This window comes from Chroicocephalus ridibundus, chromosome 2, assembly GCF_963924245.1.
Source record: "Chroicocephalus ridibundus chromosome 2, bChrRid1.1, whole genome shotgun sequence".
Classification (NCBI taxonomy): Eukaryota; Metazoa; Chordata; class Aves; order Charadriiformes; family Laridae; genus Chroicocephalus; species Chroicocephalus ridibundus.
This window is the reverse complement of record NC_086285.1, coordinates 123,719,529-123,739,174: the sequence shown is the minus strand read 5'-3', so window position 1 is coordinate 123,739,174 and position 19,646 is coordinate 123,719,529. Positions and strand designations below refer to the sequence as shown.

Below are 19,646 nucleotides of genomic sequence, written 5' to 3'. Positions count from 1 at the left end.
CTGACTCATCTGCCCCAAGGCAGAGCTCCATCCATTCCCACTGCTTTTGCACAAAAAAGAGCAACTGCCCCTCCTAGCCATCCCAGTCTGTCCTTCCTAAAGAGCCTGCATCCAGCCACTCCAGTGCTCCAGCAGTGTCAGCTACCCCACCATATCTGTGCAGACAAGGAGCTCATCTGCCATGCTCCAGCCAAGAGGTCCCAGACACTGCCTGCAGCCCCAAACCTGCAGAGCTGCACCATCCCTTGGGACGTTCCACTGGGTTTTGGCCTCTGCTGAGTCACAAGTAATGTCTCCCCTGGGTGATGGGGACCATCTCCAGCAGCTCCTCACCACCGTTGCTGAGCACAAAAGCACTGTCAGTCCAGACCCTTGCCCCTTCTGCACAATTTCTGCATCTGCTGGCTGCATGCCATGCTTGATGGTTGGACAGGCTCCCCCCAGCAACAGCTGACAGGATACCTGACCCTCCCTGGACAGGATTCAGCAGGAACAAAAGCTCAAAGGCCCTTTCTCACAGGAAGCTCTTCAGTATTCATACCAACTACCATAGGTACTACAAACCAGGTGAAAATTTTACCACCTGGTTCTCTCTACGGGTGAGAAAAATAAGCAGTCCGGGCCAGGTGCCTTAACATTTACATTGGTTTTAGCCATTCAGTGATTTTACCACCACCATCCCAATTATCACAGAGATAATGATAGTCATCAAGGAAAAATTAATCACTCCACTGCATTCTATTACAGCATTAGCAAAAGATAGCCGCCCCAGACATAGAAAGAAACAACATATCTCCCACCAGGTCCACAGTCACTAAGTGCCTTAAGAGAAACCTAATCCCTTCCCTTGGACATCAACAATACCTAAAGCAGCACGTGCCCCTTATGTACAAGGAGGAAGAGGAAAGCCACAATATTTTAAAGACCGCCTCCATCGATCTCATCACAAGAACACCATCAGATATTATATTGTACCTATAGGCTAAATTGTAGCAAAGGACACCAAAGCATGCCTACACCAAGCACCGCAGGAGATCTGATGTCCACACACATCTAGACAGGCAGCACCTCTAGTCAGTTAAAACTTGTGGATTTTCTAATAAACAAACACAGAAGAGGTCACTCTGACTTTCTCTTGCTCACCTGCAGGTAATTTTCCACCAGGTCCCATTTCAATTTGATGAGAGAGTCAATTATCTGATGAATAAAAAAACCCAGCATCCCAACAGCTGTTCCGATTAGCCCCATCAGCAGCCATCGATCCCACTCTTTTCTAGAAACAGGAAAACACAGTTACCTCTCAGCCTACAGGACAGGACTATTTGCCATGCTTCCTCTCACAAACAGGCAAGTTCCATTTTTAAAGCATTTTGCTTATTAACTGTGGCTGCATGAGCAAGAGGATGCTTTTGCCAATATCCCTCTAAAAAGTGTTCAACCAACGAAACTCTACCTTCAGGTGAAAGCCATTGCGATTTGGGAAAGCAACACGGTTCGTTTTGGTTTTTTAATATATAAGTAGCAGTGCAATCTGCTTTCAGATGCTGACTGCTTGGTGCCATCTCAGAATTCAATTATGTGACTCAGTAATTAAGCATTCAGTACAGCACTCAGAACTCACGTCAAAGTAATTCCTATTTTCTTGTACTGCAACTAATGCACTGAGCACCTATCATGTAAACGTGCAAACCTTTACATCTAGTTTCTGTCTTTCCTAAACTTATACTTCTAAGAATAATTGAGCACCAATTACAATTTCTGATTTATTTCTTGTATCTTCTAGGACTAGAGCACCCCTACTGAGAGTCAAACACCACTTTTCCTGCAGATTACACTAAGAGGCAGTGAATTTCACGAAAAGTCTCAGTAAGAGAACACTTCCTCAAACCTCTGCAAAATCTCTTCCTTTTAAGCTGCATACATTGAGCAGTTAATAACACTTTTTTTTTTTTGCATATTCAATAATTTTGCAAGAGCAAAGGCATAAGCACTTTCAAAAAACGCTTCTTCATCAAAGTTGCTTGCCATTTGGCCCCCTTCTACATTCTATTAAAGTATTTTCCCATCCACAGAAACAAAAAATAAAGTTTTCTTAATTCCTTCTGCTATCAGGCATCTCCCTGCATTGTCCAAATTACCCATCGTTTAGAGGCAACTTAACGGTATTTAAGGCAAATTTACCTGTATGTTTTCTCTTGTAGCCACTTCTTATAAACTTTACTGTGTGAAGGCAAATAATCCAAACTCTCATGGGCTATCGGGTGTTCTCTCTCCTCCTCCTTGCAGCGATAATATGCTGAAGTGCTCCTGCTGATGCTACGCTGCCTCCTAAAATCCTGAGAATGAATCAAATCAGGCCCGTGATCTTCTCCCATCAACATCTCCTCTTCACCATTTTCCATGTGCGTCCTATGAGAAAAAAGCGATGACATTACAGCAGCCTCCAAGAATCTTTGGGATGCCGACAAAAGCGATGTGAGCCCAAGACCATACTCCTTGAGACTGAAAGAGAGGAGAGTGGGAAACTGCATGAGGATGGAGCAGTTTTGGGGCAGAGATTGGCTGGCTTGTGTTTGGCCACACATAGACCCAGCACAGTCGAAGCAACAAAAACTTGTCTGAGCCAGAGCTCTCCGGTGAAAAAGTCACTCCAAGAACAGACCGACCACCGTAGCAAGATTATCGCCCCAGCTCCTTGCTGACTGCTCAGAGGACAAGGATCTTGAAGCCGTAGGGGCTTTGTCTGTTTTAAAGAGAAGATCACTTGCCGTGCTTTGTTCCGTCCAAAGATCTTGATCCACTAATCTAATCACACAATTTGATTAAATAAAACAAAATCTAGGTTGCAGTGACATTCATTTAAACCCCAAATTCTCAGTATCATATAGGCGCCCTTAAAAAAACCTTATTCTCTAACACAATTTCCTTTGAATTTACATGTCAAATTTCTTTCTAGATAGATAAAAAAAAAACAAACTCACTACGGCTTGCATACTTTACCCAAGGTAGTTTGCAAGTTGGCAATTCAATCAAAGTACAAAAAGACTGTCAAATATTTACTGTAAAGAAAAATTGGTAACATGCTGTGTGCTTGCCACCTCCAAGGTGTGTTTGTGGTTACGGAAGACAGAGCAGAGAAAGATTTCTGCTGCTCTCCACTTACCAGCATGTGGACCAATTTGGAAAGGTCTCATCTCAAATAATGAGGAAACAGAAATCGCTCCTGGTTGTCGGTCAGTGGGTACTAAGTGGCAAGAGAGAAAAAAAGATCTTTATATGAGCCACGTGCAAATTATCTGGAACCAAGCCTCTTGGAACCTATGGTTTTTGCAATGCTGGAAGTTTCTGTGTGGTCCACTGCTCACACTTCTCAAACGTAACGAAACACATCGTCGAGGCAATCCTGCCCGGGGCAGGGGAGCACCTCCAGATCAGGATGTAGCAATGGCCTAAGTCCAGTTTCTTATACCATGACTCTGTTTTTTTTGCCAGCTCAATCAGGCATTTCGTTCTAGAGATTTCAAAAGCACTATGCAAATTCCAGACCTGATAACTCCGGCTTAAGAAAGAGGAGAAAGGGTTAAAGAAGAGAAGAAAAGCTGTCTAGGTGGAAACCAAAGATTTTACAAAAGAATTGCTGCTGGAAACTGTGCAAATGGCTACGAGTAACAGTAAATGCATTAGAAAAGTTAATGTTCCTGTCCTTACAGATGTAGGGAAAGAAATTGACCTTTGCCAGCAATACATCCGTAGAGAAGTTATCCGACAACAAACACACATTGTGTGATCAATTAAATCTCTCCAGTCAAAGGTGAACTGAGGAGGAATAGCCAGGTTCTGACTCTGAGAGGTCCGATTTTGACCTTTTCTTAGCGAAAAGGTGCTAAGTGCTTTAGTAAACACAGCAGCTCAGACCTTAGTTTAGGGTTTAAGCACAAAAATTTTTTGAGATTAGACTGATAATTTGTGCTTGTACAAAAGTGGGGTTTAACTCGTCCTATTCCAAGTTTAAAGCAGATCAAAGGAAAGCAGGGGCCAGATGAGAAAAGCAGACACCTGAGCAGAGCGCCTGGCTGGACCCCGCCACCGCTTCCTTCAGGGATGCCCAATCTGGCTACTGTGAGGTCTCCATTTAGCCCATTTCTTTATTTCTGGAACACGGGAATTTATGATTTCATTTGCTAGTTGCGTTAGATCAAACTTGTATACATTAATAGAAATGGGTATTACAGAGACGGCAGCATAAACAGAAATCCAAAGTCCACTGAACAATACAGAAAAGGGGGGAGAAAAACCCACTCTGCAACTAAAACTACCTTTCTAGGGGAAAGGGATGAGGCCAAGTCACACTGCCCACAGACAACACAGATATCCCTCATTCCACGTCACGATGATTTGTTATGCAAACAGGACCGCTGTTTTTCCTCAAACAGGAATACCGTTGCCATCCGTAAGAGCACACCTGAGCATTTGCTGTTGCTGTCTCTCGTTGCCAGAAGACCGAAGCTGACAACTCCTCTTCCATCAGACACGGATCCAACTCAGTCTCTGCAGCAGCAGCTCAGCTGTACAGCAAATCCTCACTGGCACCCACTCACGCATTCAAATTTTAAAATCCAAAATGGAGTAAGAATGGGTTTTCAAACTTTGACCCCTAATTCTTTCTCCCCTCCCGCCCCCCCTCCCCCCGACTCCTGTATATTTAAGTTAAGCCCACCAGTACGCTCACTTATCTGAAATACATTCCAGATGCAGTGCACAAATGGCCAGGGTCCAAAAGCTAGAAGGCAAAAAGCAGAGATATTTGAGACTGCAGGGGGGCACAGCTGCACCCCAGGGATGCAGGAGTTGAGACAACTCTACAGAAGACAGAGAAGGCATTACAAAATACGTGCACACACAGCACATTCATTCATTATTTTCACAATAAAACCTGAAGACATTTTCCCTCCTTAACAGAAAAATAGTTATTTTCAGAATACTTAGGTGAAGAAGGCAAATACAGACTGGGGTTGTAAAAGCATTCTGTACCAGAAATCCCTCTGCTAGAAATGCATACTGCTTAATTGCCCCATCAGAATTTGACCCAAAACCTCTACATTTTGGCTGTCCCACACACGCATCTCCCAGTGCCAAAAAGAGTTTTCATCTTTCTTATGCCAAGTATTTTGGAGGGTGTATTTACAGTCCTGTAAAGTCTGCATAAGGACAGTCCTACTTTCTGCAATACGTTTTCATCTCCACACATCACACAAGGATCTCTCTGCTTATCCAACTGCTTCCGTAACTCAAATTTTGCCATGGATAAAGGCAACCAGAGGCAATGATGAAAGAATACCTTCTCAATACTGGAAGATGAAATTCCCCCCACTCCAAGGAGAGCAGAGAATCCAGGCTGTGACCAGTTCCCAGGTTTTCCACTCATTTCTGACTTAGATACCTGCTTCTGCAAGGCCTGCTACCTTACTTGTAGGTGTTCTTACCTCAGAGGGATCACAGCCTAATTGGGAACCGCTGCTTTGGAGAGAAGAAGGGAAAGGACCAGTCCATATTCAGCATTCATCACCACAGAAAGCTGGTGGCAACACACTTCTTTGAGTAAATGCTTTAAGGATCCAAGTTATAAATTGAATTTTACTTAGTTGGGGGAGGGTTACGAAATATCAAAGTGAGGAAAAAGCTTGCTTTCAAGCTGCCAAGACCCCACTTGGGAGCCACAGAGCTCCTTGTTCCACTCCAAAGCAGCTTCCATGCAGACCGTGGGACTCCTGGCACAAGGGCGAGGGCAGAGTAAGGAGGGTGGGCAGACACCAGCGCGGCATTCTCCTCCTCGCTGAGCATCAGCAGGCTGAGCTAGGCTGCCTCCAGCCAGCACCTGGAAAGTAGCTCCCTTGAAATGAGAAAGATCAGCAAAGGATGAGACCACTGCTACTGGGACACCTGGATGACAGGTGAGGCGCGGTGAACAGAACTGCAGCTGCCACACGATTCTGACTAGCTGGCCATTCCAACACGAAGTTTTTGAGCTACCCCATCTAACTCCTCTCCCAAACAACTGGGGAGAACAAGCAACACAATTTTATTTGCCTAAATGTTTTGTTAGCGTGAGAGTATGGGCGTGAATGCACACACCCATGTTCTTTATCCTTTAGAAGACCAGGGTGGAATAATCCCAACCAATACTGTGCAAATAACAAAATAAGTATCGCTAAATTACAAGCCACAGCAAATAAGAACCACCCACCAAACAGCATTAGCGATACGGCATGAGTTTAATAACAAAACATCTTGCCGCTCGTCTTTAAATAGTACAGACATAAATCATATTCCAGCTATTACACACAGAAGCACCTAGAACAGAACTCTAATTCTTGCTATAGTTGTGCGAAACTACTCCTACCTGGGCACAAATTACCGGTCACCCTTATATCTAGATGGCTGTGCAATTTAATTTCAGCTATGTAGTAGCAGGCATGTAAAAACCAAGCAAACACTCAGTTGGCACCCCAGTTTTACATAGAGAACAGCCTATTTTTCAAATGGTGTCAGGAGTCGTATATACTTAAATTATATTAATTCCTTCCCTCTCCACTGCCCCCTTTGTCTTCAGCTACGGACTTGCTAGCGCAGTGTATGCGGTCTGTGCATCTGTCAAGTAAGGCAGCGCACCGCTTTTATTGGCTTCTGTTTTGATACTAATTATCATACAGATATTACAAAATCATAAAATGCAAAAACACAGTAAAGCATTAGAGACTGAGAGTTAACGTTGTTACACTGAATGAACGACGCAACAATTTCAAACAAATCGGAAAGTAAAGCTGAAGAGTATTTGAAATTCTAAAAGAAATAGTTACTCCAAGGAACACGAGCAGTTCAGAATATTAATTTTTTTTAACAGATTGAGAGCATGGCAATAGAATGAAGAGCTTCCAAAGCAGTACTCTGTTCACAGCATCCCACCCTGAAGATCAAAACCATTACGCTACTAAGTGAGGTGACACTCAAAGATTTTAAATAACGAGTGTTTAATGTGCAATCTCAATGACAGCTCAAGGAAGCAAATAATTATCATAGTGGTTGAATAACGACATAAAAACATTGCTAAGTAGAAACATCATGGCCATAAATGTTCATTTCATGCTATTTCAGTACTTTGACATTACAGCATTTAAGGAATGAAAGTATAGGACTAACTTAGCGTAAGAATTTGCTATAAATGCAATGACTCGTACAGTTGATGCTGACTAAGGACACAGATGTTTCAAACATGTTCTGATAAAGCTGTAACACATCTAATATATTGTTACAGGTTAGTAGTACCATACGAGACTGTAAATTTAACCAGTGAATCTTCATACAGGGGAAAAAAACAATGTACATACGATAGGAAAAGGTTCCAGAGAACACAAACCAAGGTGACTGTAACCCTCTCCACAAATCCTGAAACCATGATGATGTGGCAAGGAATTATTTTAGAGATTTCTCAGAGGCAGATGGTCCCATAGTTCAAAATGCAACACACCGCCCAGAGATGAGAAATAAGGCTCTCTCCTGAAACTCCGCTCCAGCAAACAACAAACAGCGGAAGAAACTGTCAGCCAGAAAAGGCAGGAGTCAGCGTTGCTGGCACTTCGCCTGGTGCCATGACAAAAGCAAAGAGCTTTTAGTGTAGACTTGCCTCATTAATACTGTTGACTCTATTACCTACAGGCATGCATTTAAACTTAAAGCTGCCCATCACCAATCACTGAGATTAACCTGGGAACTGAAGAGCCAGCCCCAGCATCAATCACGCGCTTCCGTGCTTTTGGTTTACGCAGCTCCTCATGGTGGGAAGTTTTGCATATGAAAACCTAAACGAAATGGAGTCATCTCACCCTGCTGTACTTCACCATAATCTTTTACAATTTTAAATGCAGGAACATTGCATCTCACAAAAGGGAAAGGGATGAACAGAACAGTGCTAAGTCCTGTCAGGCTGAATTTAGAGAGTTCCAAGTGCTACTTCATCTCCCAAAGTCATTCTGCGAGGCTCAACCCTCGCTCCCATATTAACCCAATTTTCATGACGCTGATAAATTCACAGCTCTTGTTTGAGCTGCTCTCATCCTAATTGTAACAGCTTTTATTCCTGTGACAACTGGGAAAAAAAACAGCCAATTTTTCATGCTCTATTGTCAAGTCGGTAACAGATGTGTTTACCAGGTTTCTTCTTGACAATTTTTAATCAGTTGAAATTGCAGAGGGAAATCAAACCCCCACTCCTTTTCTCATTCCTACATGCTTAAAAAAAACAACAATAAAAATTCAAAATTAAAACAGCCAATGTGTTAGATCAGTATACCTACACATCTATAACAATCACCAGGGTGCAGAGTGGAAAAAAGCACAAAGCAGCTAATAAAAACCTTCCCTGTTTATGTCTGCATGGACATTCCTTCAGTACTTCTGAGTTAACAAATATACAATATAGTCTTTTAAACCCAAAACGCATAGTTTATACATTATAAAACCACGTTTTATCCATAGTACATATATTAAAAGCAGAAGGTTGGGATGCTTCCATTAAGAGATGGTGGAGAGTCCTAAATCAGTACAGAAAACATGCATTACATCAAGAGATCCCAAGCACTGGTTATTTGTGCTTAATCTCAACAGCATCCATGAAGTTATCCATTTAAATAGTTTGGCACTAGTATAAATAATAAAAGGCTTTTTATATTTATCACTATTTTAAAATGGTAAAGACTGAAAAAATTCACAGAACTCTTTGAATACAGGAATGCTACTTGAGAGCTGATATATGACACGTATTTTATAGAATGGAATTAACTACACATTCATCTACGACTGTTTACCAATTGAGCTGAAGGTATACATCCATTTAGTAAACAATAACAACAAAAACCAAACACAACCAAAAAAACCCACCCAACAAAAACTCCCACTTTAAGGTAATGTAGAAATCTGATATTATAAGCATTGAATAGGGTACTTCATTCCTATGGAAGTTGAGATCAGCTAGTAAAATGTGTTTCTTTGTATTTTCTTAAAGCAGCATAAGTAAGTTATTTTTATACTTCCAGCACTACAGGCCGTCCATTCTTCATATCATTTTAGCACATGATCAGTTGGGTCTTCAACAGCAGAGGTATAACACACTGTTTCAGGGAATAACGCAATCACCAGAACAGGTAAAAGAAGAAAACCCTCTCCCACAACCGTTTCATTATGTAGAGTTTACACAGATGCATTAAAGAAAAGCAAAACGCAAAACGAAAAAAGAAAGCTTTAAAACTTGTTAAATTGTTATTAAAGACCTCAGGCATTCATCATGGTCCTCCAATAGCTCCCCACCTCAGAAATCTTTCTAGGCTTCATAAAAGAGTTCTGAACACATTATTTGGAAAAATTTATGACAAACATTTTTGTCCCACTGCTTCACTTCTATCTAGAATTTTACTTGCACAAAAGACAGACCAACAGTAGTTTCAAGTCACTTTTTTCTATTATAGTAACACATTCAGACTTGCTTAATAACAGTCTCCAGGAGCTGAGACCAGCCACAGCAGGGGCAATCTGGCTGTGTTTTCAAAAACTAGAGGTCAGAATAAAAACAAGTATAGTCAAAAGATCCTGCCTCTGTCATAGGATGACTACCAGGTGGCCTGCTGATAGCGTAAGAGAAGTGTAATAAATATTCTTAGGCCCTGAATTATCGTCCCAGAAGCTAATAATCAGGAAATACATTTCAACAAACTCACCATCTAAGTAACCATGTAGAACACAAATACTTGTCCAAATTACAGTTTATTATCATTATAGTTGATCAACCGTCATAGGATGCACTAAAATTTTCCCTTAGGTGTCCCCTATACAATAACAAACATTTAGGAGGAATGTGCACTACGCACGTATTTCATCGTGGCTGAGGGATTCATTCCTGACTGTGTCTTGCTGGGCGTCAAGTATTCTCGACTCGCTTTCAGGAAGAGCAGCGCAATCAAGGCAGTCGGTAGGTGCACACCTTGCAACGTTTTACGTACTTTATTACCAATGAGTAAGGCACATTGTTTGTAACGTGGATATTTCCATAGGCTTGCTCATTATACCTTAAGTTTTATGAAGCATGAATCATACCATCTTTGGTTATTGGCTTTTTTCCCTTTGCTTCACAGTAAACCTATCCCTCCCTCAAACAACCAGAACACAAGAACTTTGGCAATGCTTCAGAGCACAAAGCCAGTTTCAATCACGGTTGATGACCACCACCATGACATGAATTTTCAAATGCAATTTGAAAAAAAACTTTATATTTAGAACTTTCGCACTTTGCCCCTCACACAACTGGCTTAAAACGGTGCTCTGCTTTGCAAGATGTACAAATATAGTTTTGAGAAGAAAAAAACCACACATTTGCTAACAGCAGCAAATTCAAATCTTGCCAAAAGAACACCCCACAAAATAAATACTTCTAAGAGGAAAGTTAAAATTCTGGCATCTAAGTGGGTTACCTAGAAAAAAACACAAGAACACGAGGAAACAAATTACTAAGTAAACACCGATCAGACACAGATACCTGTAAAACAACATAGCCCTTCTGGAGGAGAGTAAGCAGCAGTGCTTCAAAAATCTTCTTCAGGTAATAAAGAGTTTCAAGGAGGTTCTCAACTTGATGCAGTAGTCAAAGACATTCCAAAATCTCATAATTAATTACACTTAAGACTTGTTCCAGTGTGAGCAAAATGGAAAACCAACACACTTAAAATCACTGCAGGAGTATTTTTACAGTCATCCTTTATATTACACGCCCTGGTGTCAGAGATCGAGTGAACTCCCTCCGCCACTCTTTTTTTCTTCTGCAAAATGTACCTGTTCACAGATGGACATGCAGATTTTCACAGATGCAAATGGCTAAAGTACAGACACGGAGGAATAACTGTTGCGGGATCAACTTGCACCACATACAACCAAGCAAACAACCAGCCTTTTTTCACGCTCTGTGAATAAGTCAGTCTCTTAAATTATATACCAACCATATAACAAGTCCACGAGTACTTCTCATTCTCTCAATAGTTTATGCTGAAATTTTCCCAAAAATTCACATCTCAGAACTGCAGAGTTCCATTTTTTTAATTGATTAAATATAGATTAGCAGTGTTAGTGTAAGAAAAAAGATTTAATGGCACCAAACTCATTCAGATTAAACCAAGTAAGAAAATGTTGCAATGCACTTCAGCCAAACCATGACAAATGATACGTTATATAAATACACGGTATCTGGCAGCTACAAATACACCAATTCTGGAACTGTCCAATTTGTCTAAAAAGCATAAACTGACAAATGCTATTTAAACCTTTCCATTAAAAGAAAAGAATGCCTAGTTTATTGCTTTTTAAGATTCATTCTTTACATCAGAAATAGGCACAGGCATATCAAAGAAAGTTACCTGGCTGTTGATGGCTTTTGATTATATTCACTTTTTCAAAAGAACCACTAAATAAAATCTTGAATGCAAGTAGCTGACTGGCTCCCGATGTTACATGTTCTCACCAAAATGAATGAAGGCTTGCATTTTCCAAGAGGGAAAAGTTGGTATAATTTCCAAAAGGATAGCATGAACTATTTTCTTGTGAGAAATCAGTAACAGAACCTAAACCAGTGTTCCCACCAGACAGAATACACTGGAAAAACAGACCAACGATTGCAGTAGAGGCAGAAGGCATTCTAGCTACAAAGACGGGGTTGTCACAACATATGATACATGGAATGCAGATGGAAATACAATGATCTGTACCGCAGGTGTGATTTTTATTAAAGCTTCCTGAAGTTTCTATTTTTTTGTGTTTCAGAAAAGGCAAAAGTGGAACAGACAAGAAAAAAAGGTAAGAAGCATAAAAGAGGCAAAGATGCAAGAAAGCAAGAATTAAGGCAGTAACTGCAAAAGCAAAGACAAAGGACTGAGAAGTAGGACAGACTTCAGCAGTGTGGTCTGAAAACTGCTCAGAGGTCAAGTAAGCAAAGTGAAAGTTATGCTCATTTCTCAAAAGAATCTGGAGGGGAGGTGAAGGGGAGGTGGGTAGGAAGGGTTTTTTTGTTTTTATTTTGGGGTCAGTTTGGGGGGTTGGTGGTTGTTTGGTTTTTTTGTTTGTTTGGCTTTTTTTTTGTTTTTTTTTTTTTTTTTGTTTTTGATTTTGTTTAGTTTTTTTTTAAGTATATATACATACACACACAGTGCAAGCTTGTCAAAAGAAGTCCTACTACAGAGGACAGAACTTCCTCCCCTGCAACAAATGGAATACCTTGACCTCTCAAGTAAACTAAGCATACAAGTGGTAAGAATAAAAGGTGCGTGTAAAACCAGCAGCAATATTATGTTTGGCTTTCCACTACTTCTGCAAGTTACTGTACATATATTATATCACTATTATAGAAATGGCACAGCCTCAGACACTTTCCACATTTTATTTACATTTTAAGACTAACTTTAATCTCAATCACATATCCATACATTTCCTTTGTTTCACTAAAACTTAAATGCATGGTTTATTAGAACAGAGACTGTAAACAAATATTTGCCATGTCCGATACATGTAACACACAGGAGCTGCATAACAGAAATTAATCCCCCCATTTTATAAATACAGGTATCAAAACAATCTTGAACATACTTTGTGACACTACTAGTAGTCGGCACCCACACCCTTGCAAAATTAAACAAGATGAGCAACGGTATTCACTGTACCTGCTACTGTAAAACAAATTTAACTGCAGCTCTTTTACTAAGCAAGATGGATAAAGCATGCCATTTATATTTTGCCTTCTCAAGAGATTATTTTCAGAAACATATATTATTCCACAGCAATCTGACACTTTCTGTCATGCTTTCATCTTGAAAAACCTGAATTCCAATTTTAGGCTATTTCAGGCTTATACTTAAATGACAGTGCCTCGATAAGAGAAAAAAAAAATAATTGTGCTGCCTTTTTCTCCCATAGTGCCTGAAAACATATTGGGCATACATATATTATATATATTCTTACAAATGTCCAGGTCATGTATACCAGCTGAAATTCTTTTAATGTGTGGGTGTTTGCATTGTGAGATTTAATCAAGACATTAACATGAGTAGAAGGATGTTGTTTTAAGACAGAAGTTTGAGAATCAGCTAAAATTAATTGTTGTAAGTTTGTCCTTCTGGAGGTTGTGGAAGCTTCATATTTTCTTTGGACATCATTAGACGTCTTAGCTCTTGAAGTACAACTTTAATGCTATAAGAATTTTGCCATTTTGCTAACACTGGTATGCTCCGTGCGTCCACCTGGAAAAAGAAGAGAGAATTGTAAGTTATGATGAAATACAAAATCCCTACATAAATAACTGCTATTGACCTAATTGTTCTAAGAAATGGTCTAAGCATTCCCTGACACTTTCTCTGTGGCATAAGGTCCCAGTGTTCAGAAAATATTTTAAGAAAATCAATCATATACTTACACACAGATACATATTCTGCAATAAAAATCCATGCAGGTAGACCCTTCCATCTGTGCTGATACTAATATTAGTGAGAAGGAAAGGAGTCGGGGGGGAGAGGAGATCAGCAAACTGTTCACTGCAAAACCGGAGCTGTATTTTATAAAAAGCTATTAATTTGTTTCAAATTACACCCAAAAAAGAAAAAAAGTAATCACCTTCATTATGCCAATATATACACTTGGGTTTTCCTCAGTTCTTTAAAAGAACCTGCAACAAAAGAGTCTGTAGAATACCTTTCTAAAGGAAAATTTCCCTTGTTTTTCCCTTGCTGCAAGTATCGTTAGAGGTTTATTTCACATCACTATTACACGATGTTTCTAATACATCAAGAGTTACTAAGGATACTAATAAATAACTTGAAATATTGAAATAACTGATTCATAATGTCTGGACGTTTCTTAGTTCTTTGCATTCTTCTTACAGTAAGTCATCTTATGGAGCTGTGAAGATTACTGTACATCACTTACCAATTTGAATATGAACTGAAAGGAAAGGACATGGGACTTCTCCTATGCGTTTATAAAACCTGTGGGACAATTTACACAATTATATTATAACAGGGAGGTTTCCATAGGAAAGTCAGCAATTGAAAGTCAACTCGGGAATTGTTTTGGCAGCAGGTAAGTCCTGGCCACCCAGCCCCTGCAAGGAGGAACTTAATAAGACAGAGGGGCCTACAGCTGTGCAACTGCAAATCAGGCCCGTGGGCAAGAACAGGCCTATTGCACGATACTGAATTCCATTGGCAGAGTCGCACAGGCAGCTCAAGTGGCCATAAGAGTGCTGGAAAGCACTGCTTTATGATTTAGACAGCATAGAACATCAAGAAATTTCTTATCCCATCTTAATTAGGGCAAACTGAAAGAAAAAATAACACTGGAATCAGAAATAGGAACATTAACACAGATGTTTATTTCTAGATTCTTGGAAGTGAGGCTATTTTCAGAACACCAGATGAGTCTAAACCTTTCTGTAGGAGGAAACTGAGGCCAAGATTTAACAAGATGCTGGCCTGGGCAGCAATACTAGCCCAAGAAATTTCTGCTCCCTCTCACTAAGCACTTGTTCATCTGAGGTGAACCATGAAATGTATGTGGAGCTACTTTCTGACCTGAGCTGACAGAACCCACACACTTTAAAAAAACACCTTGGAAAGAAGTCCCTAAGCAGGGTCCTTGATGCAATTCACAGCTCAGCACGATAAGTATTTCTCTTCGCACAAATAATGTTCTTGCTCAGAGTCGGGAACCCCTTAACAGTCAGTAGAGCTGCCAAAGGCAGCATATCATCAAACCACAGTACAAAAGGCAGTCAGATTACTTATTGCAAACATTAATAAAATAGGACAAAAAAGAGCATCAAAAGAAAAACGCCATTATGCAGCAAAATCATGCCAGTTTAAAATACACGAGTATATGAGCTAACAGAAAGATTTTGAAAGTAACACTGGTCAGACCATCGCTGTAGTTCCTGGACTACTACTACATCTTTTTTAAAGGGGTATTTGGTTTAATGCGGCAGATAAGAGGCAATATCAGAGCAGAATAATCTTTGCAACTCAAAAACAGGTTCTCTTTTCTTAAAAAGCAGACTATTAGATAAAACCACCAGTGAGTAAAAGGGAAATTCTGATAAAAGATCACATGTGTTATCAAGTAGCATCTTAAGTAAGGCATCATTTAGCCTCAATCTTTGTTCTGAGGTACCGAGCTCTTAGAGATCTCTTCCTCTCCAATCCTTCTAGATATGATTAAAAGACACTCCAGAGTTTCTACCACACAAACTGGACCCAGCAAACTAGGAACAACATGAATTCATTTCAAAAGTGAGAACAGTAAATATCACACTACGCAAAACTGTTCTCCGTTTAGAAAATGGCATGAGAAATGCACAAGACCATAATTTTTCCTCATGGGATCCTACAGAAAGAAGAACAACTTCAGGGTGGTTAAGCATCATGGTAACAGAAGAAACAAGACCTCTGTTCTTATATTCACTTAGCATACAACTGCAGATGCTCAAGAGCTTACTTCCCCTGCCTCACACACAGACATGCTTACTAACATTTGTTAATACTTCACTGCGTCTAACCCGGCATCTTCTTCAACTTAGCAAAACAGAACAAATGTGAGAATACTCCCTGAATGCTTTGGTATAAGTCCTTTGGTAGATCAGTAGCTTAAAAAATTTCCACATTAGTCTGAATTACAATACTTTCTAACTAAAGTAGCTAAGAAGAGATCACATTATGTGTCATTGACCTGCATAAATAAATAAATAAATAATCAATAGTCTCCCTGAGAAAAAACAGGGGAGAAAGAAGCCACAGTACCAGGTAATGGTTGCAACAGAAGATTCCCAGCCAGGAGAGATGTGCACTTAGGGGTGGAAGCCTGTGTGATGATAAACTGTTTTAGAAGACCACTGGTAAACCAACATGGATAAGAAAAAAGAGATAGTTTTAGATTTTGGTAGGTTTGAGAAAGAAAATGAATATAATTATCTGTTCAGATAAAGACAGTTAGGAAAAAATGGCTGGAAAGGCAGTTGCTCTGACACTCCCCAAATGAATGTCTCCAGCCTGGCAATTCTGCTTTCATACCATCTTCCTTTTCCTCATTTCTCCTCAACTGTGCCTTTGTAGGCTCTCTGAAGTCTGGAGATCTGCCTCAATTACAGCACACAGCAGTCAGCCGCCAGTGCTGTTCAAACAATGCAACTCTACATACACTGGCTGTACTGGAATATGAGACCTGATCACTTAAAGTAAGCTCCTCCAGCTTTTCTTTCTTGGTCCCAAATTTGTAGCAACAAACTCCCAGACTGTAAACTCTGCTTTAACAATGTTATGAATCTTTTCTGAGCAAAGACTGCTAAACATGACATTTTCTTTATCATTTGTTTATCTCAAACCTCTTCTCTGTAAGTCACCAACTTTTTTTCATGACATCTTGCAGCAGTAGAGATTTTGGCTCAGGTTCTGTTTTCTGTGTCGCAGAATTTATTTCCAAGTCAGTGCACAATAAACTCATTTTATGGATAACAATTATGAGATATTTCGAAAAATGACACAAACTATATTCAAATCACACAAAAACATTAGGCAATACTCAAGTACACATCCTGGGTCACAGAGGCAGAAATTTCAAGGTCCCATAAAAGCTAATAAAGCTGAAAAAAGGAACCTAAAAGCTATTTTATTCTGGGCGTACACCATTGTAAATCTTTAAACGACAGCAAGAGAAGCAATATGCATAATGCATAACTTTTTCTAAACAACTGAAATCAAAACAAATAATTTTACACCATGTTGCAAAGTATTCAGTGTTTATAATGTTCCAAATATCATAACTTTAAGAACTAGCAAACTGCTTAGTCTACAATAAACATACTCAGAGCAATAACTGGACAACAGTTTACAGATTTATAGCTGACAGAGTCCCAAGTGAATTTAAAGGAAACAAATATTTCCAGCTGAAAATAGTATTTAAATGACAGAAGTGATTGCAAATCCTGCAAGACAGACTGCTGAAGAGCTCTCGCAGATGCAAAAATTAGCATCCTCAAAAGAGCATATAAATATGGTAAAATAAATAGCATGTCAGAATGCAACCTGTGTTTTATCAATACAGGATACACAAGCTGTCCAGAGCAGAGACGCTTCAGCATTAAGAATGATAATTTAAAAACAATTTTACAACAGTGATGCCATTGGCACATAAAGGCATTCTGTCCAGCCCTACCTAAGTACTTGGACTAGCTTTTCTGAACTTGGTACCCTAATTCTGTATACAAACGCAGTAGCTCCATAGGCAAACTGAAAGGCAGAAAAACAGATAAGAAAAGGAAGGCGATTTAACAGGGTGACTCAGAGCACTTAATTTCAGTCTTCAGAGATAACACACTCCTGAAGTAGTCCTCTCCTTTCCTGCACTAAATTTATCAAACAGCAATCTCTGGGATCCCTGAAGATATGCTGCTGATGGAAAAGTTACTTAAAAGCAGAAGTCCTCTCTCAGAATAATCAAACAAAAGGTCAATAAATTTGTAACTGCCAGTACAGATGAATTTATCACACACACGAGTGCACTTCCCATACAAAGCGTAAAGGGACTTTAAGTCAAGAAGGTTGAGAACCACTGCCAACAAGGCAGTTTGAGACTAGTTTTAGACCACCATAAACTCTAGCACATACCCATCTCCCCCCTCCACCACTCACACTCCAACTGAACAGAAGTTATCGCCCTCTGAACTCACGCTGGGGGCTCTACTTTTCCTCAGGTGTCAACAGGAACACACCTCCTGTAAAGTGTTCTTCAACAACATTACAGATGTTTTGAGTAGTATGATGATACTATGGCATACAATTTTGGTTGCCGTTTATCTTTTTTGCAAGTTACCAAATTTTTCAACTTTAAGTCATGTGATTAAAAGCTGGCCACGTGTCAAAAAAAACCAGGATACAGCAGCACGGATAGTAGGGCTTGTCAGAGGAAAAATCCTGTCATTCATTAAAAGAATGCAGCAAACTGCTTATGATCTATTATATGAAAGACAATCAGAAAGTGAGACAGCAGCTTGGAAGAAACATGAAGGAACTAAAATAGGAAGCAGCAATGTGAACCATTCCAGGGATGCTGAAGGTGCCCCCAGTTTATCTGACACATTTAGCACAACTCTAGTGGGCACAATGGTGAAATAAGCTAAACTGCAAGATACCAGGAAAATGATCACATTAAAAATTATATAACAGTTTAAAATTCATTAGATATGAAAACTGTTTTCATTACAAATCCTATCTAGTCCTACTTAAATCCATTAAAAAAATGTTATGCATTTGCATAGCAAATCCTTCATAAGATACGTTAGTTTATAGAACTGTTGGGGAAAAACTGAATGAAGGTTTTCTATAGCTTATAAACTTATTAAAATAAAATTTTCCTATTGCAATGACCGAGTTTTAAGAGTGCTTTTAAAACCACCAGGTGGATTTCCTGTCACAGTATTCACCACGGTCCTCAACAAGCTGAGTAGGAGTTTAGACTTCTCCAAACAAAAGCTCAAGCCAACTGGCTCCACAAACATGAGCCTTCACGCTCTGCAGGTCTGAGATTCTGCTTCCAGAGACCAACACCTACACTGTCAGGCACGCACAGGTGAAGCAACAAGAGCATACTTCTTTACTGATTCAGAATAATGCACGTTACTAGGGAGAGGTATGAAAATAATATTATAAACACACCAAAAGCTCTTTTGCATTCCAAGTTTGCAGCTTTTGCTAGTCACAACCTCTTAATAAACACATATACTTATAAACAAGCCACAGTTGTGATGAAGGGCAACAGCTGGTTTGTTGACAGCAATTTTAATACGATCTTCAAGTAGAGTAAAATTGTTGGCTATGCAAAAAGTATTTTCAAAATAATTTTAGACTATATCTGAAGTGTTAATGCGTTGGCTTTGGATGACCAACCAGTACGCTATCCCACCACCTACAACAGCTCAAATGAACCCCTGAGAACCTCTCCCTCTGCTACAGTCGTTGAGATACTTAAGCTTCACATTTCAGTACTGTTAATTACACAAATGTAGGTCCATCTTTCTTTAATATCTTTGGATTTTAAAATCCAAAGATGCTCTCTGACTCACCTTTAAGTATTACCTTAACCCAACTACTTTGCATACACTGAAGACAAACATACACACAGACAAGCGTGATATATTATTCTATGTCCTGCTGATATATGCATATACCATTGTAATAGCAAGACAGCTCACACCTCTTTTCACTGGGTAATGAGGTACCTCAGACTTACTCACAGGATTAAAGTACCTAGTGAATAACCGAGTAACAAACTTGCTTGAGCTGCTGCCATTGCTCATGTACATGAGCTCACCCCACCCTAAGTGCAGGATCAGTGAAAGTAACTCATTGCAAATTGATCTTTAAAATGAAAATGATTACCATCTATATCAAAAGATCTTAAGACCAGAGCTCAGAATCACCTTGGATTTGAATAAACCCAGCATAAAGAGAATAAGAGTTTAAATACATCAGTTCATTACAGTGAGTTACTGCATCCAGAGCGAGACTCATCAGGAATAA

General features: G+C 39.6%; 2 protein-coding genes across 6 annotated transcripts in view; both read right to left on the bottom strand.

The window, feature by feature from the left end:
• The window catches only part of LOC134510762 (chloride channel protein C-like), an 82,006-nt gene extending 79,421 nt beyond the window's left edge, over positions 1-2,585 (bottom strand). For 2 of the 3 annotated variants that reach the window (XM_063323999.1, XM_063323998.1), the window contains exons 1-2: positions 2,182-2,484; positions 1,144-1,273 (exon numbers count right to left, since the gene is read on the bottom strand). In XM_063323999.1, the coding sequence (XP_063180069.1) occupies positions 1,144-1,273; positions 2,182-2,432 (381 nt within the window). In that variant the 5' untranslated portion in view covers positions 2,433-2,484. Of the gene's footprint in view, positions 1-1,143; positions 1,274-2,181 lie in introns of all 3 variants that reach the window. The other variant, XM_063323997.1, reaches the window with a different exon arrangement.
• Positions 2,586-12,453: 9,868 nt separating this feature from the next.
• Positions 12,454-19,646, bottom strand: part of UBE2V2 (ubiquitin conjugating enzyme E2 V2) — a 29,085-nt gene continuing 21,892 nt past the window's right edge. For 2 of the 3 annotated variants that reach the window (XM_063326841.1, XM_063326842.1), the window contains one exon: positions 12,454-13,325. In XM_063326841.1, the coding sequence (XP_063182911.1) occupies positions 13,179-13,325 (147 nt within the window). In that variant the 3' untranslated portion in view covers positions 12,454-13,178. The remainder of the gene's footprint in view (positions 13,326-19,646) is intronic. The other variant, XM_063326843.1, reaches the window with a different exon arrangement.